This window comes from Diceros bicornis, chromosome 6 (genome assembly GCF_020826845.1).
Source record: "Diceros bicornis minor isolate mBicDic1 chromosome 6, mDicBic1.mat.cur, whole genome shotgun sequence".
In the NCBI taxonomy this organism is placed as follows: Eukaryota; Metazoa; Chordata; class Mammalia; order Perissodactyla; family Rhinocerotidae; genus Diceros; species Diceros bicornis.
The window spans coordinates 21,993,789-22,017,976 of NC_080745.1; the positions used below are offsets into that span (position 1 = coordinate 21,993,789).

The following is a 24,188-nucleotide window of genomic DNA, read 5'->3' on the forward strand; positions in this document are numbered from 1 at the left end:
GCACACACCAGAAACCTTGACACTTTTCATGTTTCATATCTGATTCATGACCAGATCCTGTTGATCTTACCTCTTTAATATTTCTCAGTTATCTGTCTTTCATCCCTACCATTATATCTTGGTCCAAGCTACTGTCATCCATTGCAGTGCTTCCCTCACTGGGCCACCTACATCCACTCTTACCTCCATTTCAATCTGTTCCCCACACTGAAACCAGAGCAGGTCTTTCAAAATGAAAATTTGATCAGGTTATCCATTTAGGTAAAACACTGTTCTCCGAATAAAGACCAAGAGTCTTCAAAATGGCCTGCGGGTCTTATGTGATCTTATGCCTTCCTCCTTCTCCAGTCCCTTGTATACCACGCTCCCACTTCTACACTTTAGTCATACTGATTGTCTCAGTGTTCTATTGCTAGAACACTCCAGAACCCAGTGGTGTAAACAACGTTTTAGTATTTTTCATGATTCTTGGTTGACTGGGCCTGGCTGGGCAGTTCTGCTCTATGTGGGTCCACTGGGGCTGGGACCTCCAAATGGCTTCTTCACTCACATGTTTGTCACCTCACCTGCAGCAGTGGGAACAGCTATGGTGGCCGAGCGTCACCCTCTATGCATGTCTCCAGCAGGGTAGCCGGACATCTTTCTGTGGTGGCTCAGAGTTCCAAGACTGAGCATTCCAGGAGGACACGTGTCGATGTGCATGTGCTTACCCAGCATCTCTTACCCACTGGCCAAAGCAGATGGCACGACCAAGCCTCCCGATGTGGGAGGGGCCTGCATTAGGGCATGGATCCCAGGACACACAGTTCACTGGGGACTGCTGACGTGACTGTGTACCACCTGACCTTTTCTTATCTTTCATACTCATCACAGGTCCTTTTGCTCCCAGGCCATTGCACAGGCCGTGCCCTCTACCTGAAATGGTCTGCTTTCTCCTCTTTATCTACATAACTGCTTCTCTTCCTCCAGATTCCAGTTCATATGTCATTTGTGTCATTTCTTAAAGGAAGTTACCTCCTTGAGTAGTTTCTATTCCCTTATGGGTTTTTGTAGCATATAAATAGTACTTTTATAATTGGAATTTTAATTTATTGTCTGATTTATGTCTTTGCTCCCCACTAGACTCTAAGCTCCATGAAGCAGGGACCTTATCTATTTTTGTTTCCCCTGTTTCTGGCACAGTACCTGTCACAGAGGAGACATTCAGTAACTACTAGATATAGGAAGGAATAATCATCTGATTTGCCTTTTGGAGCAGTTACTGAACTGTAGTGTCTGTAGTCTTTCCAATCTCTCTGGTGTCCGTCAGTTTATTATCACAAAAATAACGTGTTATTCCAAATTGCTGTTATTGGGAAGGTTTCTAAATTTCAGTTTAACACTCTTATGTAGCTATTTATCATGGCTTTTTAAAGTCATCTACGAGATCCCGTTGAATTTTTGAGCCTTGTCTCAGCCACTCCCCTGCCACACTGGTCTCTTCAGTCTCGCTGCCTTTGCCTCTGTGTCTTTGTTCATCTTATTCATTCTTCCCCTTTTCTCTCTCATACCTGCTCCCCTGTGCCTTCCCCTTCTCTTCTCCTGGCCTCCTCATCCTAAAGGCCTCGCCTCTTCTGGAGTGAGTGTGCCCTTGGCTCCACCACTTACTTCACAGGTAAATTAGTGCCTTGTAGTGTCTGCTGATTGTAGTGCGTGCTGACATTTGGCTCTAGGAAGTTAACTTCCCTTTCTTTGCTTTTAGTCCCATATCCCCACCCAGGCTGTGGCTGCACTGGGGAAGAGACTGCCCCACATCCTGGTCCCCAGTGTCCAGCACTGTACCTGCATGCACACAGGCTCACAATAAGCCTTGAGTGACTATTTTGTTTATCTGATCTTTTTTCAGGGTGAAGAAAACTTGAAAACAAGCATTTGTACATTTTTATCAGTTTTGTCACATTTGGACATTATTACTCAAAATATTCCAGAAAAGGTGAGTTTAAATCGTCTGTAAGAAGAGTTTAAACTTGACTATCAAAATAGAATTTAATATATTTATACTAATTTTTTTAAATGTAGAGTATTCCTTGTGTTTTTTGCAATTTCTCCCCTTCCCTTCAACTACTCCCTAATGTGCACATATACTCAGACACAAATACACAGTAGGGTATTACCCACTTGCACACATACACACTGGGGTATGCCTGAGTACATACTAAATCTGTACACTAATCAATGGGCAATTTTTAATGATATGATTCTTAATTTTATACAAGTATTTATATAAGATTTTTTAAAATAGGGCTTCCCTAATTGCATTTAACTGTTCCTCGACTGACGTAATTATTAAACAAATGCTTGTGTAAAGGAACTTATAGTTGGGGTTTTAAAAACTGTGGGTAATTGAAGGTTGATATGAAATGACTGTCATCATCTGGAGTGTGAAGGCCAGTTTTTTCTTGGGTTTAGAGCAATTTCAGTGGTGGTTTACCACACAGATAAGTAGACATCTTAGCTAATTCTGGTTAATCACTATGGCAACTGTGAAGAATTTTAGGAAAACCTGCCAGTAGGATGTAGAGCAAGATTCTGTGTTATTGAATCTACAGAGAAGAAAGTACTGATATGTTGTAAACTCTAGGAGAACACCTAATATATGAAATAAGAAGTGTTGTTCAGTGTTGAGAGTGAAATAAAAATATAGGAGGAAAAAAGCATTCCTAGAATTTTTCAGAGTGTTCTTGTCTTTAAATAGTGATAACAATCAAATTTATTAGTTAACCTATTTCATCAATCCTTAGACCTTTCTCCCCACCACATTTTAACCTCTAAAATCATAATATATTAAAATTGATGATGTCTTTCAGTGTCTGTTAGCCAGAAGGCAGTGTGTTAGTTAAAGTTATGTGAAAACTTGTGTTAACGCCTTCTGGTGAGATCAAGAAAGCTCTAACATCAGACAAATCAAATGTTAGATCTTTCTATTTTAAACATGTACAGCAAAGAGATTTGCTTACAATCTATTGAGAAAGGTAAGATAGACCAGAAACTCTACTATTGCAGGGTGGATGAAATGGCTCAACAGTTTAGACAAGTTCTGAAAATGCATTCATCTTAGAAGTCCATGTTAGATCTGGTATAAATAACATGTTATTTTTCCATTAATCCCTTATTGTACTTGCTGTATATTATACAATTTAGGTTTATTTTTTATTTTCAAAACATCCAAAGAAAGGAATGCTGATTAGTGGAATAGAATAATCACAATTTCAACATCTGCTAAAAAAAAAAAATCTAAATTGAGATACCTAAGTAAAGACCAAACTAGTTTACTTTGTTAATCTCTTCATTTCCAATTTGTCAAGTCCATTGTTACTTGATAAATGAGTTTTTGTTCAAAGCCTTCTTGGAAACAGTCATTTAAGACTTCTCATTTTTCATCAGAGTGTGTTACAGTAGTCCCTCCTTATCTCCCCTTAGGGGATACATTCCAAGTCCCCCAGTGGATTCCTGAAACTGGGGATAGTACCAAACCCTATGTACATACTATGTTTTTTCCTATACATACCCATGATAAAGTTTCATTTATAAATTAGGCACAGTAAGAGATTAACAACAATAACTAATAATAAAATAGAACAATTATAACAATATACTATAATAAAAGTTACCGTAAATCTTAGCAACCTCAGCATACGATTTTTTTTCTTTTCTTATTAAGCTGAGAACTTGCACCTTTTCACTTAAAGGAATCACTTGACGGTTTCTCTTTGGCATATCTGAATTGCCAGTATCACTATTCTTACGCTTTGGGGCCATTATTAAGTAAAATACGGGTTACTTGAACACAGGCACTGCAATACCACCACAGTCAATCTGATCACTGAGACGGCTATTAAGTGACTAATGGGCGGGTGGCATATATAGTGTGGATCTGCTGGACAAAGGAATGATTTATGTCCTGGGCGGGACGGAGCAAGATTTTATCAAACTACTCAGAATGGCGTGCAATTTAAAACTTATGAATGGTTTATTTCTGGAATTTTCCATTTAATATTTTTGAATTGCGGAAAGTGAAACCCTGGATTAAGTGAGGATTACTGTACTTTGTTACTTAACCTGTATATGAGATGTGTTGAATAGATCAGATTCAAAACTATTGTCAAACAGGACAGAGGTGAGAGCACTAAATGTTCCATGGAAATTAAAAGAAAAGAGAGAAAAACCCTTTCTTAACTGTGCTCATAGTCATGTATTATGCTGTCAGCTTGTTCAGTGTATGCAAACCTTGTCAGCAAATACAGTGAGGTAGCTTTCCTATTATTCAGCAGCAGAAGTTTTTACACTGATGTAAGTAGAAGCGTTGTTTAAGAACTAAAAGGTGGTGTATCCCAGCCTTGGCCAGGCAGACGATTACAGGCAATACCAACAGGTTTGAGTGTAGGATTCTCAGAAGAATTGTATTCCCTACTGAGAATTATAGTGGGGTTTTTCTCACTTACAAGTAATATATACCTAGCTCCCAGATCTCTAATATTCTCTAATACAAGGAGCCAGGGCTCTTTGGAGAAATGGATGATTTTAGAACTGGAGCAGAAAATATACAAGGTAAGTGTGGAGCATCTTGTAGTATCAGAAAGTAAGAAAATGCTTTACACACACACACACACACCCACCCACCTACCCACCAACCCACACACACACACACACACACATACTGATGTGCGATGGGTATGCAAAGGGACACAGGAGATGACTGAAAGAGCTCCCAGCAGCTAAAGCTGAAACAATTTGAGCCACAAAATAAAGTAATACTGAATTACAACCCAAAGTATAAAATAAATATCCATGAGTCCATACTGATATAAATAAATGATTGAATAAATAAGTAAATGGGAGAGATGACAAATCTCCTGTGCAGAATTCCAGATGATTTGTGTAGACACTTCACCCTCAAGCAGGGGAGCATAACCCCCACTCCTTAAGTGCAGGCTGCGCTAGTGACATCCTTCCAAACAGGAGACTGTGGAAAGGGGGAAAAGAGTAATGTTACCATGGAGAAAGCTGTGACAGTGATAAGACATATTGATAGTATGTACCCTTGACATTATGTGATGAAAATAACTCTTTACCTCTGCCCCTCCCAAAACACCATAAGCCCAGTCAAATCATGAGAAAAACATCACCCAAATCCCACTCGAGGGACATTTTACAAAATACCTGACCACTGCTCTTCAAAACTGTCCAGGTCATTAAAAACAAAGTTTGAGAAACTGCCCCAGCCCAGAGGAGGCTGAGGGGACCAACACCTAAATGTAATGTGGCATCCTGGATAGGATCCCCGAACAGGAAAAGGGCGTTAGCAAAAACTAAGGAAATCTAAAGAGAGCGTGGACTGAGGGTTAAGGTTGTAGAAGAGTGGTGAGAAATTTGAAGGAGAAGGCTGGGCCCTGTAGCCCAGGGCAGGACACTGGACTTTATTCCTTCAGTTTTCCTGTTACATGAAGTGGACATAAGACTGCCTACTTCAGGGCCAGCCCCATGGCTTAGCCGTTGGGTGCACGCGCTCTCCTACTGGCGGCCTGGGTTCGGATCCCGGGCGCGCACCGACGCACCACTTCTCCGGTCATGCTGAGGCCGCATCCCACGTACAGCAGCTGGAAGGATGTGCAACTGTGGCATGCAGCTGTCTGCTGGGGCTTTGGGGGAGAAAAGGGGAAAAGGATTGGCAATGGATGTTGGCTCGGAGCTGGTCTTCCTCACAAAAAAAACAAAAAGACTGCCTACTTCAAAAGATTATTGTAAAGATTAAATAACATGCAAGTGCCATGTACTCAAGGAATGCTAGTTTCTGCCCTCTCTGAATCATCTTTGGTCCTTCTTTATGCCTGTCAGAGTTTGGGATCAAGGTTTCCATTTCATTCATTCATTCATTCCAAATATTTTTTAGTGCTTACTGTTACTAAGCACTAGGCTAAACTGTGGAGATACAGGGGGAAAGCAAGACAGATCTTTCCAGAGGGTGGTGCAGACCAACATGTGTGCTCTAGTGGGGGAAGTAAAGAATGCTGTGGGAGCACCTAGCAGAGACCTCTCAGTGTTGGGTCCACAGGGAAGCCTTCCAGTTCAGTACAAAGACCTACAGAACAGGGAAGAGTTAGCAGGCTAGGTGGAAGGATACTTGGCACAGTCAAGGATGTGGAAGACGTTAGTTTGGTTAGAGGTGGAGAATAGAGTGTGAGGCTGGAGAGTGAGTGGGGTCTAGCTCATGAAGGGCTTTTGTAAAGCACGTCAAGGAGGTTAGCACAGTGCTTGGGAGAATGAGCCTTAGAGCCAGACAGACCTGGGTTCAAATCTTAGCTTTACCTCCTACTTGGTTTATAAACTTGGTCAAGTGAATTAATATTTTTAAAACTCCACTTTCAACAGCTCAACCATGGCATGTGACATAGTAAGTGTATGCTCTGTGTATGAGGAATTTGGACTTTATCCAAAGGGCATTGGGACAATGCTGCAGAGTTTTAAGCAGAAACATGACATGATCAGATCTGCGTATTGTGAATGCAGTGTGTAGAACTGGTCGTGTGGGGGCAAAACTGGAAATGGGCAGACCAGTTAGGAAGCTGTAGTGGTGATCTGCGAGTGCTTTCACGGTGAACTGCCCTGCGGTGGTGGGAGGGAGATGGCAAGCAGAGAGATATGACAGGTATGTGGTAGAGAGAACACCAGAACTTGGTGATGGATTAGATGGGACAGATGCAAAACGGGGAGGTGACTTGGGCCACCAGGGTTGGGGTGCCTTTGATGAATTGGAGAACATAGGAGGAGGAACAGACTGGGGGATATGGTGATGAATAAGGATAGAATTTTGAATTTGTTACCTGTGTGATGTCCACATGGACTTGTGAGGGAGCAGTTGGATATGGGGGTCTGGAGCTCAAGAAGGATGCCTGATAGGAAGTACAACTTGGGTGTTGTCCTCATTTTAGGGATCACAACTCGGATGTCTTAAAGGGCCAGGCACGTGGCATCAATGAGTGCTGCCAGTTAGTGTACCTAGGAGGGCATGGAGGGACTGCAAATGACAGGGAGCTCTGGTACTGCTGAAGATATACCGGAGCCGTGGTTCAGCTTTCATCACACCCTCTCTGGTGAGCCTGGGGCTGCAGAGCCCGGAAAACTAAAACTTCTATTTTTAAAACATTCTTGCAGCTAGGGCTTCAGGTAATATGCATTTGCACAGGACTTGGAAGGCAGAAGTGAGCCTCTGCTGACAAGCCGAGTCATGGAGGTATTTGTTTTTTCTGAGGCTGAGGTCCTATTTGTTGGCTGAGGTCCTAGTGTCTTAGCTTTGTGAACACTCAGAAGCAGGGTGCAGCTCATTGCTTTGCTTGTGTGAATTATGGTAGGCACAGCATGGTGTGGGATCTGGCGGCACCAGCTGCAGCTTCCTGGTTGAGATTTCTTGATCATAGAAGGAGAAGGGTGGGGGCCTGGTTCAGTGGTGTAGCTCCTGACAGCTCAACTGAGAGCTGAGAGCCTGTTCCTTTAGTGTTTCCAATGATTCTGCAATAAAGATCCATTTCTGCCTAACTAGCCAGGTTGTGTTTCTGCAGCTAAACTCTGACAGATTAAAATTCAAATATTTTTCAAAACACTGTGCCAGTCATACAAAAAGTGGCTATGGGGGAGAGGAGCGTGGGAAGGAGGTGTGTGTGGTTATAAAAGGACCTTGGGTGTTGTTACTGTTCCATGTCCTGACTGTGGTGGTGTCCTGACGAACCTACATATGTGATAAAATTGTATAGGACTTAATACAAACATCCCCTCCACACACAAATACACAAATGAGTAAAAGTGGGGAAATAGGGATTATATCAGTGGATTGAACAGTGTCAACGTCCTGGTTGGGATATTGTGCTATAATTTGCCAAATGTTACCATTAGGGAAATTGGACAAAGTGTACAAGGGGCACAGGGATCCCTGTCTTTTTTCTCACAGCTGCATGTGAGTCTACAGTTATCCCAATAACAATTTCAGTTAAAAGAAGAAAAGTACCTGTGGCCCACAAGTTTGGGAACCTTGAATGGACGGAAGCCATGGAAATGGATGAGGTCACCCACAGAGTGCAGCCTAAGAAAATAAGGAAGCCAGGGACAGAACCCAGGGGAACACCAGCAGTTAAAGGATAGGAGAGGAACAGATCGAGAAGGAACAGCAAGAGGGCTGGGAGGACAACCTTATGTGGTGTTCTGATGTCACAGGAAGAGACCTTTTCAAGGAGAGAAAGGCCGAGAGAGTCGAGTACCCTGGTGAGGTCAAGAAAGATAAAGGGTTAATCCATAGTGTTTAGCAACAAGGAGGTTGTGACTTTGATGAATTCCACTGCAGTGATACATGAGGAGTACATGAGAGAAAGAGGTGGGGTCACCAGGAGATAGACTGTAGATAAATACTTTGGGTCAGAAATTGGAATACTTGATTTTAAGATTTTAGAAAAAAAACGTTACAGGTTTTATGACAATGTCATAAAATGGCATGGGCATTAGAATGGCAGGTCGTGGTTTTTTACATGATGGTGGAGAAGTAATGGTCTAGAAGTCACATTGAAGATTGGAAAGGGTGCAGACCCTCTTATAGGAGGATGGGAAAGAAAGGTTACAGAGATATTAAAGAACTTGTCATGGGATGAGAGCTCTGAAAGGTACAGTGGAAAGGTTAGAAGGGAGGGGAGAGCAGTGTGATCTCGGGCCAGAGGAGAGGAAGCATATATTCTTTTGGGAGAAGGGTAAAAGAGAACAGAGAGAACCAGTGGAGTTTATGTTCGGATAATAACCAAAGACCACGGAGATGGGATGTGTAGTGAATTTAGTTGGCCACCTGTCAGATGAGGTACTTTGGAAGAAGTCATTTCGATTTTTTGCCTCCCTCCCTTCTTCCCCCTCACTCTAATATTTATCCTGTGCATCTTATGTGTCTTTGTATGTTATTCTAGGCCCTATGGATTCTGCAGTGAACAAAACAAAGTCTCTGCCTTCATTCTGGTAGGGGAGAAAGAGAAATTAACATTGTTGATACAGGCTTTGAAGAAAAGGAAAACAGAATAAGGGGCTACAGATTGGGTGCCGGGGGCAGGACTGCTATTTCAGAAAGTGGGTTCAGGGGAGACTTTTCCAAGGAAGTGGTTTTGAACAAGTACCTGAAAGAAGTGGGTGAGGAAGCCACTCGAGGGTCCGGGGGACCTTCCAGCCCCAGGGAGCAGCAGTGCAGGCCCTAGGTGAGAATGGCCTTGTCGGGTCAAAGGAAGTCAGAGTGATTGGCACAGAATAAGGGACGGGGCACATGGGAAGTGAGGCCCCACATAGGTTGTGGGGAGAAATCAAGAGTCCTTTTTTGGGCAGGTCATGTTTGGGATGACTAGCCTTTCACTAACACTATTCATGTTTACATCTTCATGTTAGTTATCTAATATGTGAATCAGGGATGATAAAACCTACCTTGTTAAGTTTGCATATTAAAAACAATGTACATAAAATGCTGTGCATAGCACTGTGGTACATAATTGTATAAGTAGTATAATATATGTTTAGATATTATCACATGTGTTTCATAAAATTGTAAAGGATTATATAATATTAGTAATTAGTCACATTCCCTTTTTTCTCTTTTTAAATTTCTATTTATTTATTTATTTATTTATTTTGGTGAGGAAGATTGGCCCTGAGCTAACATCTGTGCCAATCATCCTCTTTTTTGTATGTGGGTCGCTGCCACGGCATGGCTTGACAAATGGTATAAGTCCAAGCCCAGGATCCAAACCTGTAAACCCTGGGCCACTGAAGCAGAGCGCGCCAAGCTTAACCACTACACCACTGGACTGGCCCCTCTTTTTTAACTTTTAAATTACCTTCTAATGATATTTTGGTTGCCTTGGTTAACCTGCCTTGGTTTTCAACTTCTAGATTAGAACTAAATACTTAATCATTTATCATTCAGAAGTTGCCATTTTTCTGTTCTACCCCTGACATTTTTCTTTGGTCTTCCTTCTAGCCAAGTAAATATATTTTCTCTTCTCTATACTTCATTTACTGGTTTTCTTAGGTATGCATCTAGTATGTCCCTCAGCCTTCTTTGTCCTTCTTAAAAATTGTTCTTCCCCATGTCAACTTTTTAGATGGGCCCTATCTGAGTAGACACTCCACTTTACCCTGCCCCAGTTCCAGACAATATTTGTTAAAGTTGTTTATCACATAGGATCGTAGTATGTATGTTATAGTTATGTGTGTGTGTATATATATTTATATATCTCCCAATAGTGTCCTTGAACACTATGACCTTGAACACTTGAATACAGTGACCTTTGATAAATGTTGATGACATGGTGAATAAAGGAATGAAATAAAGAGGGTTATTTATATCAGTATTTTGTCCTTCGTCGAGAAACTTTGGGAAATTGAAGTGGGCTGTTAACCATGCTATTGTATTGGTAAACTCTTCTGTGAATACGGTTGTTTTTAATCAGTCAGGAGAAACTAACTGTAAGACTCTTGGCTGGTGCAGCCCAGTGAACATTTATATACAGATGACCCATTTGGTAGGAGCATCCAGGTAGCTCCTGATAGTTTATTAAAAGTTTGAGTCCATCTGGTTTCCATGTTAATGTATGTCACTTCCTTTGCCTTTCAAAATAGCTGTTGGACTGTGTGGTTTTAGAAATCAGGGACTCTCATTGCATGAAATCTCCAGGCTGTGAAGAGGGAACAGTCTGTGAGTTCACAGGAGAAGACTACAGGGAAGTTTGAACTATTTTATTACTTTTCTTCCCACTTTTTAATTTTCCTGCCACCACTCAGTGCTGTGTGGGTCCCAAATCACCATTAGGGAAAACAGTAGTTCAGAATCAAAGACGAGGAAAACAGCACTTTATGAGATACTTTTCTTCAGAAGCACTTTCAAGTTCCCCAAAAGTGGGGCTCTTAAAGAATGTTTCTAACTTTTTCAGCCCAAGGTAAGGTAATAAGTGATGGAGGCTGTTTTCAAAACATTGTGGTTATATAATGGAGAGCATGAAAGCACTGTGTCCAAGTTAACCTAGGTACTGGAGCATGGGAAAAAATGGACTGCAGCATTAGAAATGAAACCAAAGAGCTGGGAGGATATTTTCTTTCTTGAGGAAATTGCTAACGCCAGTGCATCTAATTTATCTGAGAAGGAAGAATGAGAAGCCCGGCTAATGCAAAACCAGTGAAATAAGATTTACTATGTAGCATTTTTATCATTTGTATACCTTGGTTTTACTTATACAATCAAGGGTAAATTGGTCCATGTTTACATTTGAAGAATTTTTCCCATTTCTTTTCAGAAACTAATTCTGAAGCAAGCCCTTATTATTGTACTACAGTGGTGCTTCAATCACAATTTTAGTATTCGACTGTATGCATTACTTGCTCTTAAGAAAATCTGGGGCATGTGTAAAACGATGCATGTTGAAGAATTTGGTGCTCTGACTTCTGTTATTGAATCCAGTCTTAATCAAGTGGAGAACATGCACGGAGCAGGGTAAGTACACCTTGTACCCTTCACTCTACTTCCAGTAGAGCTCACAGAGAAGACATCCAGGATGCCCCAGTCTTTTTAGCATCTCATATTCCATCATGCTGGAGCCCACAGAGCCCGGATAAGGCAGTTCAAGCAGTTCACTGTTTGATGTACAGTTTAATGCACTTCTCATTGTTGTCAGCTCCATCTTGACCTTTCATTGCTTTTTTCTCCTTGAGCCTTTGTTTTATAATCTTTTACATACCTTTAGCTGTTTGTCTTCAACATAGCCAATGCCATCACGCTTGTTGTCAAAGAACTGCTGAGAAGCAGCATGATCTGACTTTAAAGACATGGTCTTAACCTCTCAGTTGTACTAGTTAAAGCTGGAAGCTTTTTTCTCTGTCTTTTCTGAGAGAACTTCTCTATTCCCCAAACAAAATCCTATACAGAAGCTCAGTATCAAACATAAAACGCTGCTGCTCTGGGTGGAGTGGGGGAGGGGGGCATGGCCCAGATTTGTGAGACCCCCTTTCTCCCACACCCACCTGTGGTTGAAAGTCACCCACAAAAGCAGCAGAAGTATCCTAAGCACCTCCTGGTCTCTGAACTTATTTCCTCGTCTCTAAGGTGGTAGCGGTGTTGTTTTACTTTTTCATTATTATCATTGATTATCACCGTCCAAGAATGCTGGGATTTTTATAAATTTTAGAGACCCAGGCAATATCAATCAACATGAAAAGTTTTTCTTTAGAAGCTCAAAAGCACTCACTAATTTATATAAACAAACAGATAAAGGTTGGAAGCAGCATATTAGGCATATGAAGTAGTGTTTGGAAAACCAGTAACACATAGGGCTCTTTGCCTTGACCATCAAGTTAGCACATGGTACAAATAAGACTGTTTATAAGTTGTTACGAAGGTTCACGTGGCACCAGGGCTGAGGTACTTCCATGGCCAAAAACTACCTTATAACCCTGCTGTCTACCATAACTTTTGATACATTTGTTAGAAAGAGGCACTTGTGTGATTAAGTGGGTAAAGGAGGTTTTGGGGGCTCGGGAGAAAGATATTTAATTCAGCAAATGTAAATACTAAAATATAGTTACATGAGATAGAAAAGGGAAGAGAGAATAGAAGGAGATGAGAGTTAGGTGGGGAGATAGGATGGGTTATAGATGAGGGACAAGGGAGCAAAGGAAGGGGTGGACACCTCTGGTGTGTGGTACACAGTGCAGTGTGCTGGAAGACTGCCTCAAATACTGGTGCTAACAGACTGTTCACTAAAATTAGTAATTCACCACAGCGTTGCCTAGAATTCCTAGCTTTCCAGGTGTATCCTGGCAACTAGAATTCTTGATCTTTTTCAAGTGAACTTGAAAGTCTCATTTCTTGGTGTGTGGGTATCCACATATTTATCATTTCTCCTATTTGGTGGCTACTTGGCTGAGTGTATTTACATGAGCAGATATGGACATTATTATTTTTCAGGATAGCATTTGTATTATCATGTAGTAAGCCAAACTCAAACTGCAGAAGTTGTTCCTAATCATTTGTTAATATACAAGTTAATGAAATCATATTAATATTTTAATAAGAACACACTCCTGCCTCTGTACAGCGTGCTACTTGTGTTTCACAGAGATAAGTAACTGGGGACATAGGTTACAGTGAATCCATGGACTTTAGCCTTTCCTTAGTGGAAGGAAGTCCGAGGAAATTGACCTAATTTTTAAAGGCAGATAGGCATTTGTTTGTCAGTTTACAATTTTCTTTATGATAAAATCATGATTTATTGTTTAGTGTTGAGATGTTTTAGTTGGTTGTTGATCCTATTCAAGTTTCTTGGTAGCTGTATTTTGATTTCTGAAAACAACTGGCTCAGCTCATATTTTTTATTAAGCAATAAAACACCCATTTAAGAAATAACTTATTCTTTTTAAAATCCTAGCAGCAGGTAGGAGATATAACCAACAAAAATAAGGAACCCTGGGGGCTGGCCCGGTGGCGCAGTGATTAAGTTCGGCCCGCTCCACTTCGGTGGCCTGGGGTTCACAGGTTTGGATCCCGCACACGGACCTACGTCACTCATTAAGCCGTGCTGTGGCAGTGTCCCACATACAAAATAAAGGAAGGCTGGCACAGATGTTAGCTCAGGGCTAATCTTCCTCGAGCAAAAAGAGGAAGATTGGCAATCTTCCTCACCAAAAAAAATAATAATAAATAAGGAACCCTGGGCGGTAAGCCGTCTTTACACTTTGAATGCACAGCTACTTAGAGTTGGCTTTGTGGCAGGCAGGGCTAGCGCTGGCGGACCAGCTGCAGGCCAGAGAGAGGAAGTTTCCATCTTCATGGAACTCACAGTCAGGTGCAGAGGGACATCAAATAAATACTCATACAAATAAAAACATTTAAATCATGGTAAGTACTCTAATGGAAGAGTAAAGATGGTGATGAGAAAATACAGATTACTTCGTCTGAGTGGTTTAGGGAAGGCTTTTCTAAGTAACATAATATCTAAGGTACAATCTAAAAAATGAATAGGAATTAGGCAAATGAAGAATGGAGGAAAATGATTTCTGGGCAAAAGAGACAGTGTTTGGAAAAGCCCAGAGGCAGAAATGTGCTGATATGCTCAGAGCACTTGAAAAAAGCTAGTCCGACAGAGGAGCAGTGAATGAGGGAAGGGGCAGAGCAGTGGGTAAGACGTGGAGACCAGGTGGAGGTGGGTTTTTGTTTCCTGAATTGGGAAGCCAGAGCAGAGTTTAAACTCCAGAATGACATCATCCAGTTTGCTTTTGCATTTTTAAAAGTGTGAAGAGCAGATCAGAGGCTGGTAAGAGAGAATGGGAGGAAGATTGTGAGTTAGATTTGTATGAGATTAGTAGAGGGATAGAGAAATGCACAGGTTTGAGGTAAGGTAAAGTAAGAGCCTAAAAGCACCCACTGGATTTAGCAAGAGTAATTTCAGTAGCATAATTGATGGGGTGGAAACCAAATTAAAATGGGTTGAAGAGTGGATGGGACGATATATTAATGTTTGTTAAATCCAGGTGATAGGTCCATTGGTGCCTGTTATGTTATTTTCTTTAGTTGAATATTTGAAATACTTCATGTCTTTAATTTTTAAAAAACGGGTGATGAGGAAAGTAAAACACAGCCAAGTTGTACAGCTAATTCTCTAAAGTGTAGTAGGAAGGATAGTTAGTGGTGGATGTGCTGTCAAAGGAGGGCTTTTACTGTATTTTTGGTAACATTAATTGTTTTTAAATAGGAATTTGTGGTTAGGAAACTGAACAGTGCAGAAAGGTATCAAATAAAAACAAGACAGTCTCCTTCCCTCTCTCCCTTCCCCTCTTCTGCACCAAAGGTGTTATCCCCTAAATGGGTGATCTTTTAACAACTACCTTCTGTTCCATTGTGTGGCTGAGTCCCCTACTGGTGACACTTTAATAAGGTTTTTGTTTTGTTTTTTAAGATTAAACATAAAGCCCATTTGAATAGGCTGAAGGAAAGGCTAGAAGAGAGAAGAGGGAAAGATTTAGAAGAGGGGAAGGTAGAGCCAAGTCCAAGGGAATGGGATCTGGAGCACGTAGTGGGGTATTGTCTTTGAAAGAGAGATCCTTGGAAGCGAAGGGAAAGAGGACAGGGATGTAAGGAGGTGGCAGGAGATCGAAGATCTCTCATCTAAGGTCTTCTGTTTCTCACCCCAGTGATATGTGAGGCACAGCCATCTGCTGATGGTGAGAGGTGAGAAGAAGGGTGAGAGGCTTGGGGTGTGAAGAAGATAGATTGGCCATAGCAGGAGAATAATCTTGCCAAGAAAATGTCTTGAAATTGCTACTTAGCTTTTTGGGTTGTGCCTCATGAGTTTAAACTGAAACCTGCTGGTCATGTTGTATAATTTTTATCCCTACCTCTTTTGTCTTTTAAAACTTGACAGATGTTAAGAACTTAAAGCCTGCTCATATTAAATTTGTTTGGTTTATGAAAGTTGGTATAGTTTGGCTATGTGTTGTGAATCTTGAGAGTAGAAAATGGGACTAACGTAATGGTTTTCTCTCCTAGAAAAAAAAGGCATTTACTGCCAGAGACTTAAGGATTCCAACCCAGATTTCTTATGTAGTCCTCTTTTAGAATTCTTTTTTCCCCAAGTATTTAAATTGTACACCTGGCAGGCTGTTCCTGTGAGGTTTTCCTGTCATTGTCAGTTGATGACCATCTCTGCTTCCCATCACGTTTGATGGAGCTCAGGCCTCTGCACACTTGACTAGATTGATCCCGTACTGAGTGCAGAGACCTAGGTTTCATTCTTGTTAAATTGTTGTTTGTTGTATGACTTTGAGAGAGTTATTTAATTTCTGTGTCTGTCTTTGACTTTCATTTCAAAAAGTCAAATTTAGAGCCAGTGTTTAAAGTATGTTGATCTTGGAGATGAGGGTATATAAATCTTAGGATAAAATTCACAAAATTTCTATTCATTCTAAATTCTGCAGTACCTCTTTAAGATATCTAATTGATTTTTTCCCCCTTACCAGAGTTGTTTCACTTGTCTGTACCTCATACCATATCTTTAATCCTTAGGAATGCCAAGAAGAATTGGCAACGCATCCAAGAGCATTTCTTTTTTGCAACATTTCACCCACTAAAGGATTATTGTCTGGAGGTGAGCAGAGAACATCATTTGTAAATTCTCTACTGTATCTTTCATCCTGATGCTTCCTTTCTGCCATAGTTGTGGAAGGGTTATGATTAGGTTAATTTTTCCCCCTTGCTTGCAAACTTCACCTTAACTTGTAAAGTTCTGTGTTTAATGTTGTCCCATTATGCAGATGACTTGCTTGCGTTTCCCTCTTAGGCAGTGAAAATTGGCTAGTCATTTTCACTTTCTGTTTCTCAGGCAGTGTCTGCTTGTAAACACTGGAAGGGGGAGTATTTAACTCTAAACAGAAATCTGTTCTGACAGTAAAAGGAAATGAGTGAGAACATTTGTGCAGGTGAGATTTTGTCGTAATGAAGCCCATTGTTAATGAAAAAACAAAAAGATCTCTTTCGTTAATTGCATTTGTTAGGTCCTGGGTGACTAAAATTGTATAGCAAATGATACACTAGCTCATAGATTGTAACATAATGTGTGTATATAATTTTAAGAACCTTAAACATGTTTATTACGATTAGCATGTAAGTTAATTAACTTAATATATAAATTATTAAAATTTGTATAAATTGTATTACTTTCTCCCTTTTTCAACTATAATTATCATGTTTTGCCTTTGAATTTAAAACCTTTGACCTAGGACTTTTCCTCTAGGGAACTTGGAAGTATCAGTAAATTTAGCTACTGTGCATAAGCAATTTTTTTTTGGTTTCTTGATTACTAATAAGCTAACCTTTTAAAAAAATATAGATCTACATATTGTGAGATATTCATCATAGAACATTAATGTATACTTTCTGTTGCTTCATTGCAAAAATTATTTAGGATTTTAACATGCTCTGTTCTGTGTTCTTTAGTGCCCAGAATGCTTTGTCTGACATCTTTCTGAAGGACCCTTTTAATAACTCTCTAGTGTTAATCAGCCTTTTCTATTCAGTCTCCAGCAGGAGTAAGTCCCTTGCTTCCCTCTTTCTCTCGTCCTGCCTTTGACTGCCTCACTCTCATGTATTTCATATATCTTATTTGCCATTAATGATATGTCATAACTATCTGTGTAAGTAAAATAATGGCTCACAAGAACCCTGTCTCTTTATGCATTTGGAGCTGTACTTAGTACCTACTTAATAAACATTTAGTTGCAATCATTATGCCAGTTTAAATTGCTAGCATGAAGAAAACTATATTCATTCTAAAAACTTTTATGAAGACTTGCACATTGTTATACATTTATTATTTCATTTTTAAATTGCCTGTTACTTGTGCTTCTGCTTCTTATGTGCCTTTTCACGTTTGATGATTTTCTGGTTTCCAGTTTTCTTTTAATAGCTAAGAAAAGGAGAGGAGGATTGTTGATGTAATGACCAGATAATTACAGTTTACAGTTATGTCACACTGTCCAGTTTACAAAACACTTTCATGTGCTGTTTTAACCTGATTTTATCCACATTTTACGCATGAGGAAGTTGAAACCAAGAAAAGCTAAATGGCTTGTCTAACATCGCAGAACTAAGATACAGTCAAGGCAAAATTTCGATTCTAAATTTGTCTAATGGTAGTGAGAGTAAAGATTGGGCATCAAAAGAGCTTGAACTTGATCGCTTATGGAGGTAGTGGTTATCAATAAATAGCATTTATCCAGATGTTGTCCAACATTAATACTGATTAATTTCAAAATACTTGTTGCTTTTGTTAAGAGCACGGAGGTTTATTACATACAGTTAGGAATACCAGAGTAGAAGATCTACCAGCTCTCAAGGATTTCCTAAATTAATCCCCTGATTTCTTAGAGAAGATGAGAAATAGATTAGATGTAATTTGATCAGATATGATAGTTTGGGAGACTACATTAGTAATAATAAGTTGTACTTTAAACATGTTATGTATTTCTTTGTTATTTTAAGGGAAAAATTTTAAATTTTACAATTTTCTTTTCAGACCATATTTTACATCCTTCCACGCCTTTCAGGCCTTGTTGAAGATGAGTGGATTGCCATTGGTAAATTTACCAGCTTCACCGACATTCCTTTAGATGCCGGATTTCAGTGGTACCTTTCTCCAACTCAACTTTGTGAACTAAAACCAGGTGACTGGGCTCAGCAGGACATAGGTAAAAAGAATTGTTTTATGTTTTCCCCTTTGTTGACTTGGTTAGACTTATTGATTCCTTAGAACAGGTAGTTGATTTTTAATGATGTGGTGAACTCTGCTCCTGCGCTTAGAGAAAAGACAGTGAAAAAATGTGGTATGACTTTGACTAGTACTTTCAGTTGAAAGTTAGCTTGGCTATAAAAAGCCAAAGAGCCTGATGTACTTTATTATATAAAGCTAGTGGCTTCTCTTTTCTTTGAAATATTATTGTTAATATTCTTTGCTCTTCTATGATATATTTCTGTAAAAATATAGATTTTAAACAGGGCTAAATTTTGAAATCCCTTGTCCCATTAGAAATAAAGCAGAGCTCTTGATTCTGGTCCCTTGGTCTGGCTGGACATCACGTCCTCTGTTACTCGTCTTTCTCCAGTGTCTTCAACCTTCCTTTAACACCTGCTCATTCCCTTCAGCTTTTGATAGGAGCCACATCTCCCTCTATTGCTCACCTCCTCCTCCTTCTTCCCTTCCCTTAGCTGCCCTAAAAAAAAACAAGGATCAAGTCCCTCACCCGTTTCAGAAATCACAACTAATCTTAATAGTTGTGTAGTAGTAGTCTACATTCTCATCATTTCTGTCACTCACATTTTGTCCTCGTTCTGACTCTCCCTAACCCATAACTACCATTGAGACTTCTTTTAGAAAATCAGAAATTTTCTGTCTCCTTCTTTACAAAACCTAAATAGACGCTCTTCTCCCATCATACCTGACCTTCATGTAGCGTTTATTTGCTAGTTACTTGCTGTCCTGATTTTCCTCCTCAGTCTGACTCCTCACTCTCCTTTATGAGGTCCCCTACTTGTTCATTATATTTGTAGTTCTCCAAAATTTTAATGTTTTCAAGGATCCCTTGGACAGCTTTTTAAAAGTGCAGATTCTCGGGTTCAATCCTTAGATTTTTAGTTCAGTATGTCTGGAGGAGAGTTCTGAGAAAGGACATTTTTTACCAAACACTCTAGATGGTTCACTAATGCATTTTAAGACATATCACCTTAAATTGACTTATTCATTCAACAAAAGATTTAATGACTGCTTCCTATGCACTAGACATAAGACAAAGTCCCTGTCCTCATGGAGCTTACATTTCTACAGGAGAGACAGCCTTAAACAAATATGTAACATAATGTCAGGTAGTAAAAAGTACTATGAAAAAAAATAAAGCAGGGTAAAGAGAGTGATGGAGGGTTAAAAAGACCTTTCTAAGGAATTGACATTGAGCAAAGAGCTAAATGAAGTGAGAGCAAGTCAAGCAATGACCTGGGGGAAGAGCCTTCCCAAAACAGAGAATAGCAAAAGTGAAGATTTGGGGGCAAAAGATGGTGACAGAGCCATTTCGTCAGTGTGGTGGGGTCAGCCTGACTGGGGTGAGCTGAACAGAGACTGGGAGGAGAGGAAAGAGGGACAGACATGTAGACAACTGATTTGAGCTCTGCCATAGAGTGGAGCAGAGAAATGAGGTGTTACTTGGATGGGGACCACACTTAAAGAGGTCTGTTTAGTTTTGTTTATTTTTGGTAAAGAGAGGGATATTGCAATAGGGTTTTTATGCTGAGACTTAAATGTTAGTATCCCCTGAATGTTTTCATTGGCCTGGTTTTCTGTTCTGCAAGCTCTCCCTGAACGTTTTTATTAATTTCCACAACTTGAGACAACCACCTATATAACTCTAACTTGCACATCTTTATCTCTGCCTAGCCTCTTTCCTGAGCCTCCTGTACATTCGCACCCAGATATTCCATAAGCTCTTTAAACTCAACATAACATATCCAAATCGAATTTACCTTTCTGCCCAAACTAGCCTCTTCTATGTACGTTTCTATTAGTGGTGTCACTAAGTCATCACAGAAGTCGTTCTTCTTCTGTTTTCTCTCTTCACACATCCATCCAATACCAGATCTTGGTGATTCTGCCTCCCAAATCTGGCTTTGCCTCCTCTTTAGCCCCTCTTGCACTGACTTAATTTAGACTGTCTTTGTCTTTGCCTGGGCTAGTATGAAAGCCTCTTAATGCTTTTCCAGCCCCAGCTTATCCCCATGTCGCTTTTAGGAGGGATTTTTCTAAAACACAAAACCAGTACTGTTATCCCCCTTCTTGAAACCCTTTAATGGCTCCCATTTGTAGAATAAATTCTTTATCATTATATACAAAGCCCTTATGATCTGGTCTGAGCCATCTCCCTCCATCCATTGCATGCTGTGAGCGACACCAAAGTCCTGCTGCTGCCCGAGCCATTTCCTTCCACGTTCTGTGCGTGTACACGTGCTGTGTCTACAGTCTGCACTGCCCTTCCCATACTCTCCCTTTGCAAACTGTTACTTCCCTTCCCTTGAGCCTTCCTGGGTCTTACTCTTTGCTCCTCCCTCCTCCAGACAATTAATAACTCCTTTCTGTGGGAGCATACCCTCACTACAGTGCTGCATTAGAGTTATTTGCATGTCTCTTCCATCCCCACTAAGCTCAGTGCTCCTTGATTGTTCAGTCAGCAGTTTGGAGTGGGACACAGCTGAGGAAGAGCCTGGAAGGAGAGTCTCAGGCCTGTACTAGAGATCAAACACTGCAGTTAGACAGGTCAATAACATTCTCTGTACCCATCAGGTTACTTAAAAGATAATTGCTTCAGAGAATAGCCTTCATTTTAGAAAAGTTCTCCCAAGTACTTATAAAATAATTTAAGATAAAGACTATTTATATTGTTTTCAGGAATATAATGTTTCAACAGATAATTCCAATCATACTCTATTATTTGTAAGATACACCATTATTTTATGTATCTTTAAGAAAAAATGCTACCAAACTATGATACCCTATGGATTCTAAGATGCTTCCCAATTTTGGATGTGAAAAAATATGCATCTTATATTTTCATGAAATGTTGTGGTATATTGGTTACAAGAGTTGAATTTGAAAATTTAAAATTACTATTGAAAATGGCAATTATGTCTGAATCAAAGTAAAGTTCTTTAATGAATATCATTCTAAACTATCATTTTAAACTCTTAAAAATATATATGTGTGTATTAAATAAATAGAGAAAGATTTATATATGTGGTAATATTTTCTTTTTCCTTCCCAGGTTCTAACTCAGGTGAAGCAGACAACCAGTCAGAGTGGACTGATGTTCAAAAGAAGATCATTCCATGGAAAAATAATGTTCCAGATTTAGACCTGGAGCTAGTGTTTCAAGATCGTGCTGCCAAACTTGGAAAGTCAATTAGTAGACTGATTGTAGTGGCTTCACTTATTGATAAACCAACCAATTTAGGAGGTAATAGTGCAGTTTTCTAGGGACTTGCTTAAAATCTTTTGATCCTGAAAATGTTTAATCAATCCAATACCATTTTTGGCTGTCTTTTCCACATGTAACCCCTTGGGGAGCTTCCGAGGAAAGTATGGGACATAAAGAGCTTAGCATTCTGCTGGAAACAGTAATTGCAGCTTGTTCTGTGTAGGACTGTGCCGGACCTGTGAGGTATTTGGGGCCTCGGTGCTCATTGTTGGCAGTCTTCAGTGTGTCCAAGACAAACAGTTTCAACACCTCAGCGTTTCAGCAGAACAGTGGCTGCCACTGGTGGAGGTGGGTGGAAAGTCATTTATTGTTAAAGTTTATATTTGCTGAAATCCTTTGTAGTACTCTATTTCCTATATCAGTCCTTCACAGGAATTTATAGTAGTCCAGCCTTTAATAGTTTAAAATAATACTTAAAGTAAAATACAGCCCACTTCTGTTCTCCCGTTCCTTTTATCTTGCACATTGTTGTCTTTTTAGAAATCATCAATAATGTAGAATTCTTTTCAGTAAAATGTGTCCTATTGCAACTCTCTCTTGATTTAGGAATACTTTTTATAAATTTATACGATGTTGGGGGAGTTCTTTTTTATAGCATATAATTGTGTCCTTTTGCTTTTAAAAAGACTTTTAACAAGTTTAGTTTCATAAAAGTTTTTTTAAAACTCTCATTTTACTCCAAACAGGGCTATAAATGAATGATTTAATATTCTGCTCTTTTTAAACTCATATTAAGGTCAAACCACCTCAGCTAGTCGATTATCTCCAACAGAAAAAAGCAGAAGGTTATACCATCATTGGTGTGGAACAAACTGCCAAAAGTTTAGACCTAACCCAATACTGCTTTCCTGAGAAATCTCTACTCTTGTTGGGGTAAGAAAATTCTCTTGAGTCTCAGTCTAGAAAATGTTTCAGAAATTTTACAGTTTATCTAGACCCCTGATATTACATCCGCACTCGACTTCTGACTTGTAATGTTTATGGAAAGCCCTCCTAGTTTTAGTTTTATTTCACCTGTTTGGGATAGTCAGGTGAACACAGAATTGACCCATAAATCTTTTTGTTACGTTCTTATAATTTTCCTGGTACCAGCAACTTATTTCATTTTGTTATTCTTTGTCTTTCAGTAACGTTCAGAGAAAAAAATTGTTACAAGAAAACTAATGTTTCTTCTCCCATTTTTCTTCATCAGAAATGAACGTGAAGGAATTCCAGCAAATCTGATCCAGCAATTGGATGTTTGCGTGGAAATTCCTCAACAGGGTATCATCCGCTCACTCAATGTCCACGTGAGTGGGGCTCTGCTGATTTGGGAATATACCAGACAGCAGCTACTTAAGCACGGGGACACCGAGTCAGGACGTTTGAGCCTTATCTGAGATGAATTATCAGTGCTATTGAAACATTTTTTAAAAACTATTTGGACTAATGAAATGGATTCTGAAATTTACTGGGATAATTTGTATTTCTTTTTTCTCGCAATTTAATGCCAAAATTTTTCATGTGCCTTAAGTATATTTCTATGTGTTGTCCCCTTTAATAAATACTTTTAGCTAAATTATATTGCCCTTTTAATAAAATATATTAAGCAATTGTGGAAATAAAACAATGTATTTAAAAAAGATAATTTCTTTCCTAAAAATTAATATTGTCAGAAATGTGGACTATGATTGGAGTTAGGCAGAATGAAGGCAGCTATTATCTATGAATACCACACCCCTAAGTCATAAGGAACTACGTGGGGTGGAAGCAACGATTCTGCATGAAGAGGAGCCATTAGCCTCTTTTTATGCTTTGTATCTACTTATTCCCGAAGAGGAAACATGGTTGGCAAGATGCTGAGCCAGTTTCCCTATAAAGTTCATAATGCTGAGGCAATAGTTATAATTTATTTTTAAAGCCATGAACTAGGCCATAATCATTCATGTGAAGTTTTTAGGAAATTTTTCATATACTACCTTTGCTCAGAGTTCAGATAGTGATTAGAAATAGTCTATATTCTGATAAATGTCAACATGGACCAAAGGAGGTGAATTACTCTTGCACATCATTACCAGATGTGAAAATGGAACCCACAAGGGTTGATTTGCTGTTTCTGTTCTTCTGAGTTTTTGTTTGTTTGTTTGATACTGGGCTACTTCATTATTTAATGGTAACCATTTAAGTCCAGCAATGAACTTCAGTTATGTCTGAGTCCTTTTTAATAATGTTTAAATTTCACAGTCCTTTACCTGCATTTTTTTCTTCTATAGCTTTATTAAAATAACTTTTGTTTTGCAGAAGAGTTGCAAAGATAGTACATAGTTTCCATGTGCCCTTCACCCAGATGCCTCTAATAGGATCTTACATAACCATGGACATTTATCAAAACTAAGAAACCAACATTGATAATGGTGCTGTTCACTGACCTACAGACTATAAATCCAATCTATATTCAGATTTCCCATTTTCCTAATATCTTCTCTGTTCTAGGAGCCAGTCCAGGACACTACATTGCATTTAGTTGTTGGTCTCCTTAGTCTCCTCCAATCCCTGACAGATTCTCAGTCCTTCCTTGTCTTTTCTGACCTTGACAGTTT

General features: G+C 39.5%; 1 protein-coding gene across 4 annotated transcripts in view; it reads left to right on the top strand.

Moving 5' to 3' along the window:
- Positions 1-23,202, top strand: part of TARBP1 (TAR (HIV-1) RNA binding protein 1) — a 91,104-nt gene extending 67,902 nt beyond the window's left edge. For 2 of the 4 annotated variants that reach the window (XM_058542999.1, XM_058543000.1), the window contains exons 23-30: positions 1,886-1,972; positions 11,343-11,539; positions 16,103-16,184; positions 18,111-18,282; positions 21,397-21,588; positions 21,773-21,897; positions 22,346-22,482; positions 22,802-23,202. In XM_058542999.1, coding sequence (XP_058398982.1) covers positions 1,886-1,972; positions 11,343-11,539; positions 16,103-16,184; positions 18,111-18,282; positions 21,397-21,588; positions 21,773-21,897; positions 22,346-22,482; positions 22,802-22,988 — 1,179 coding nt within the window. In that variant the 3' untranslated portion in view covers positions 22,989-23,202. Of the gene's footprint in view, positions 1-1,885; positions 1,973-11,342; positions 11,540-16,102; positions 16,185-16,418; positions 16,516-18,110; positions 18,283-21,396; positions 21,589-21,772; positions 21,898-22,345; positions 22,483-22,801 lie in introns of those variants that run through there. The other 2 variants (XM_058543001.1, XM_058543003.1) reach the window with 2 other exon arrangements.
- The last annotated feature ends 986 nt before the right edge of the window (positions 23,203-24,188 follow it).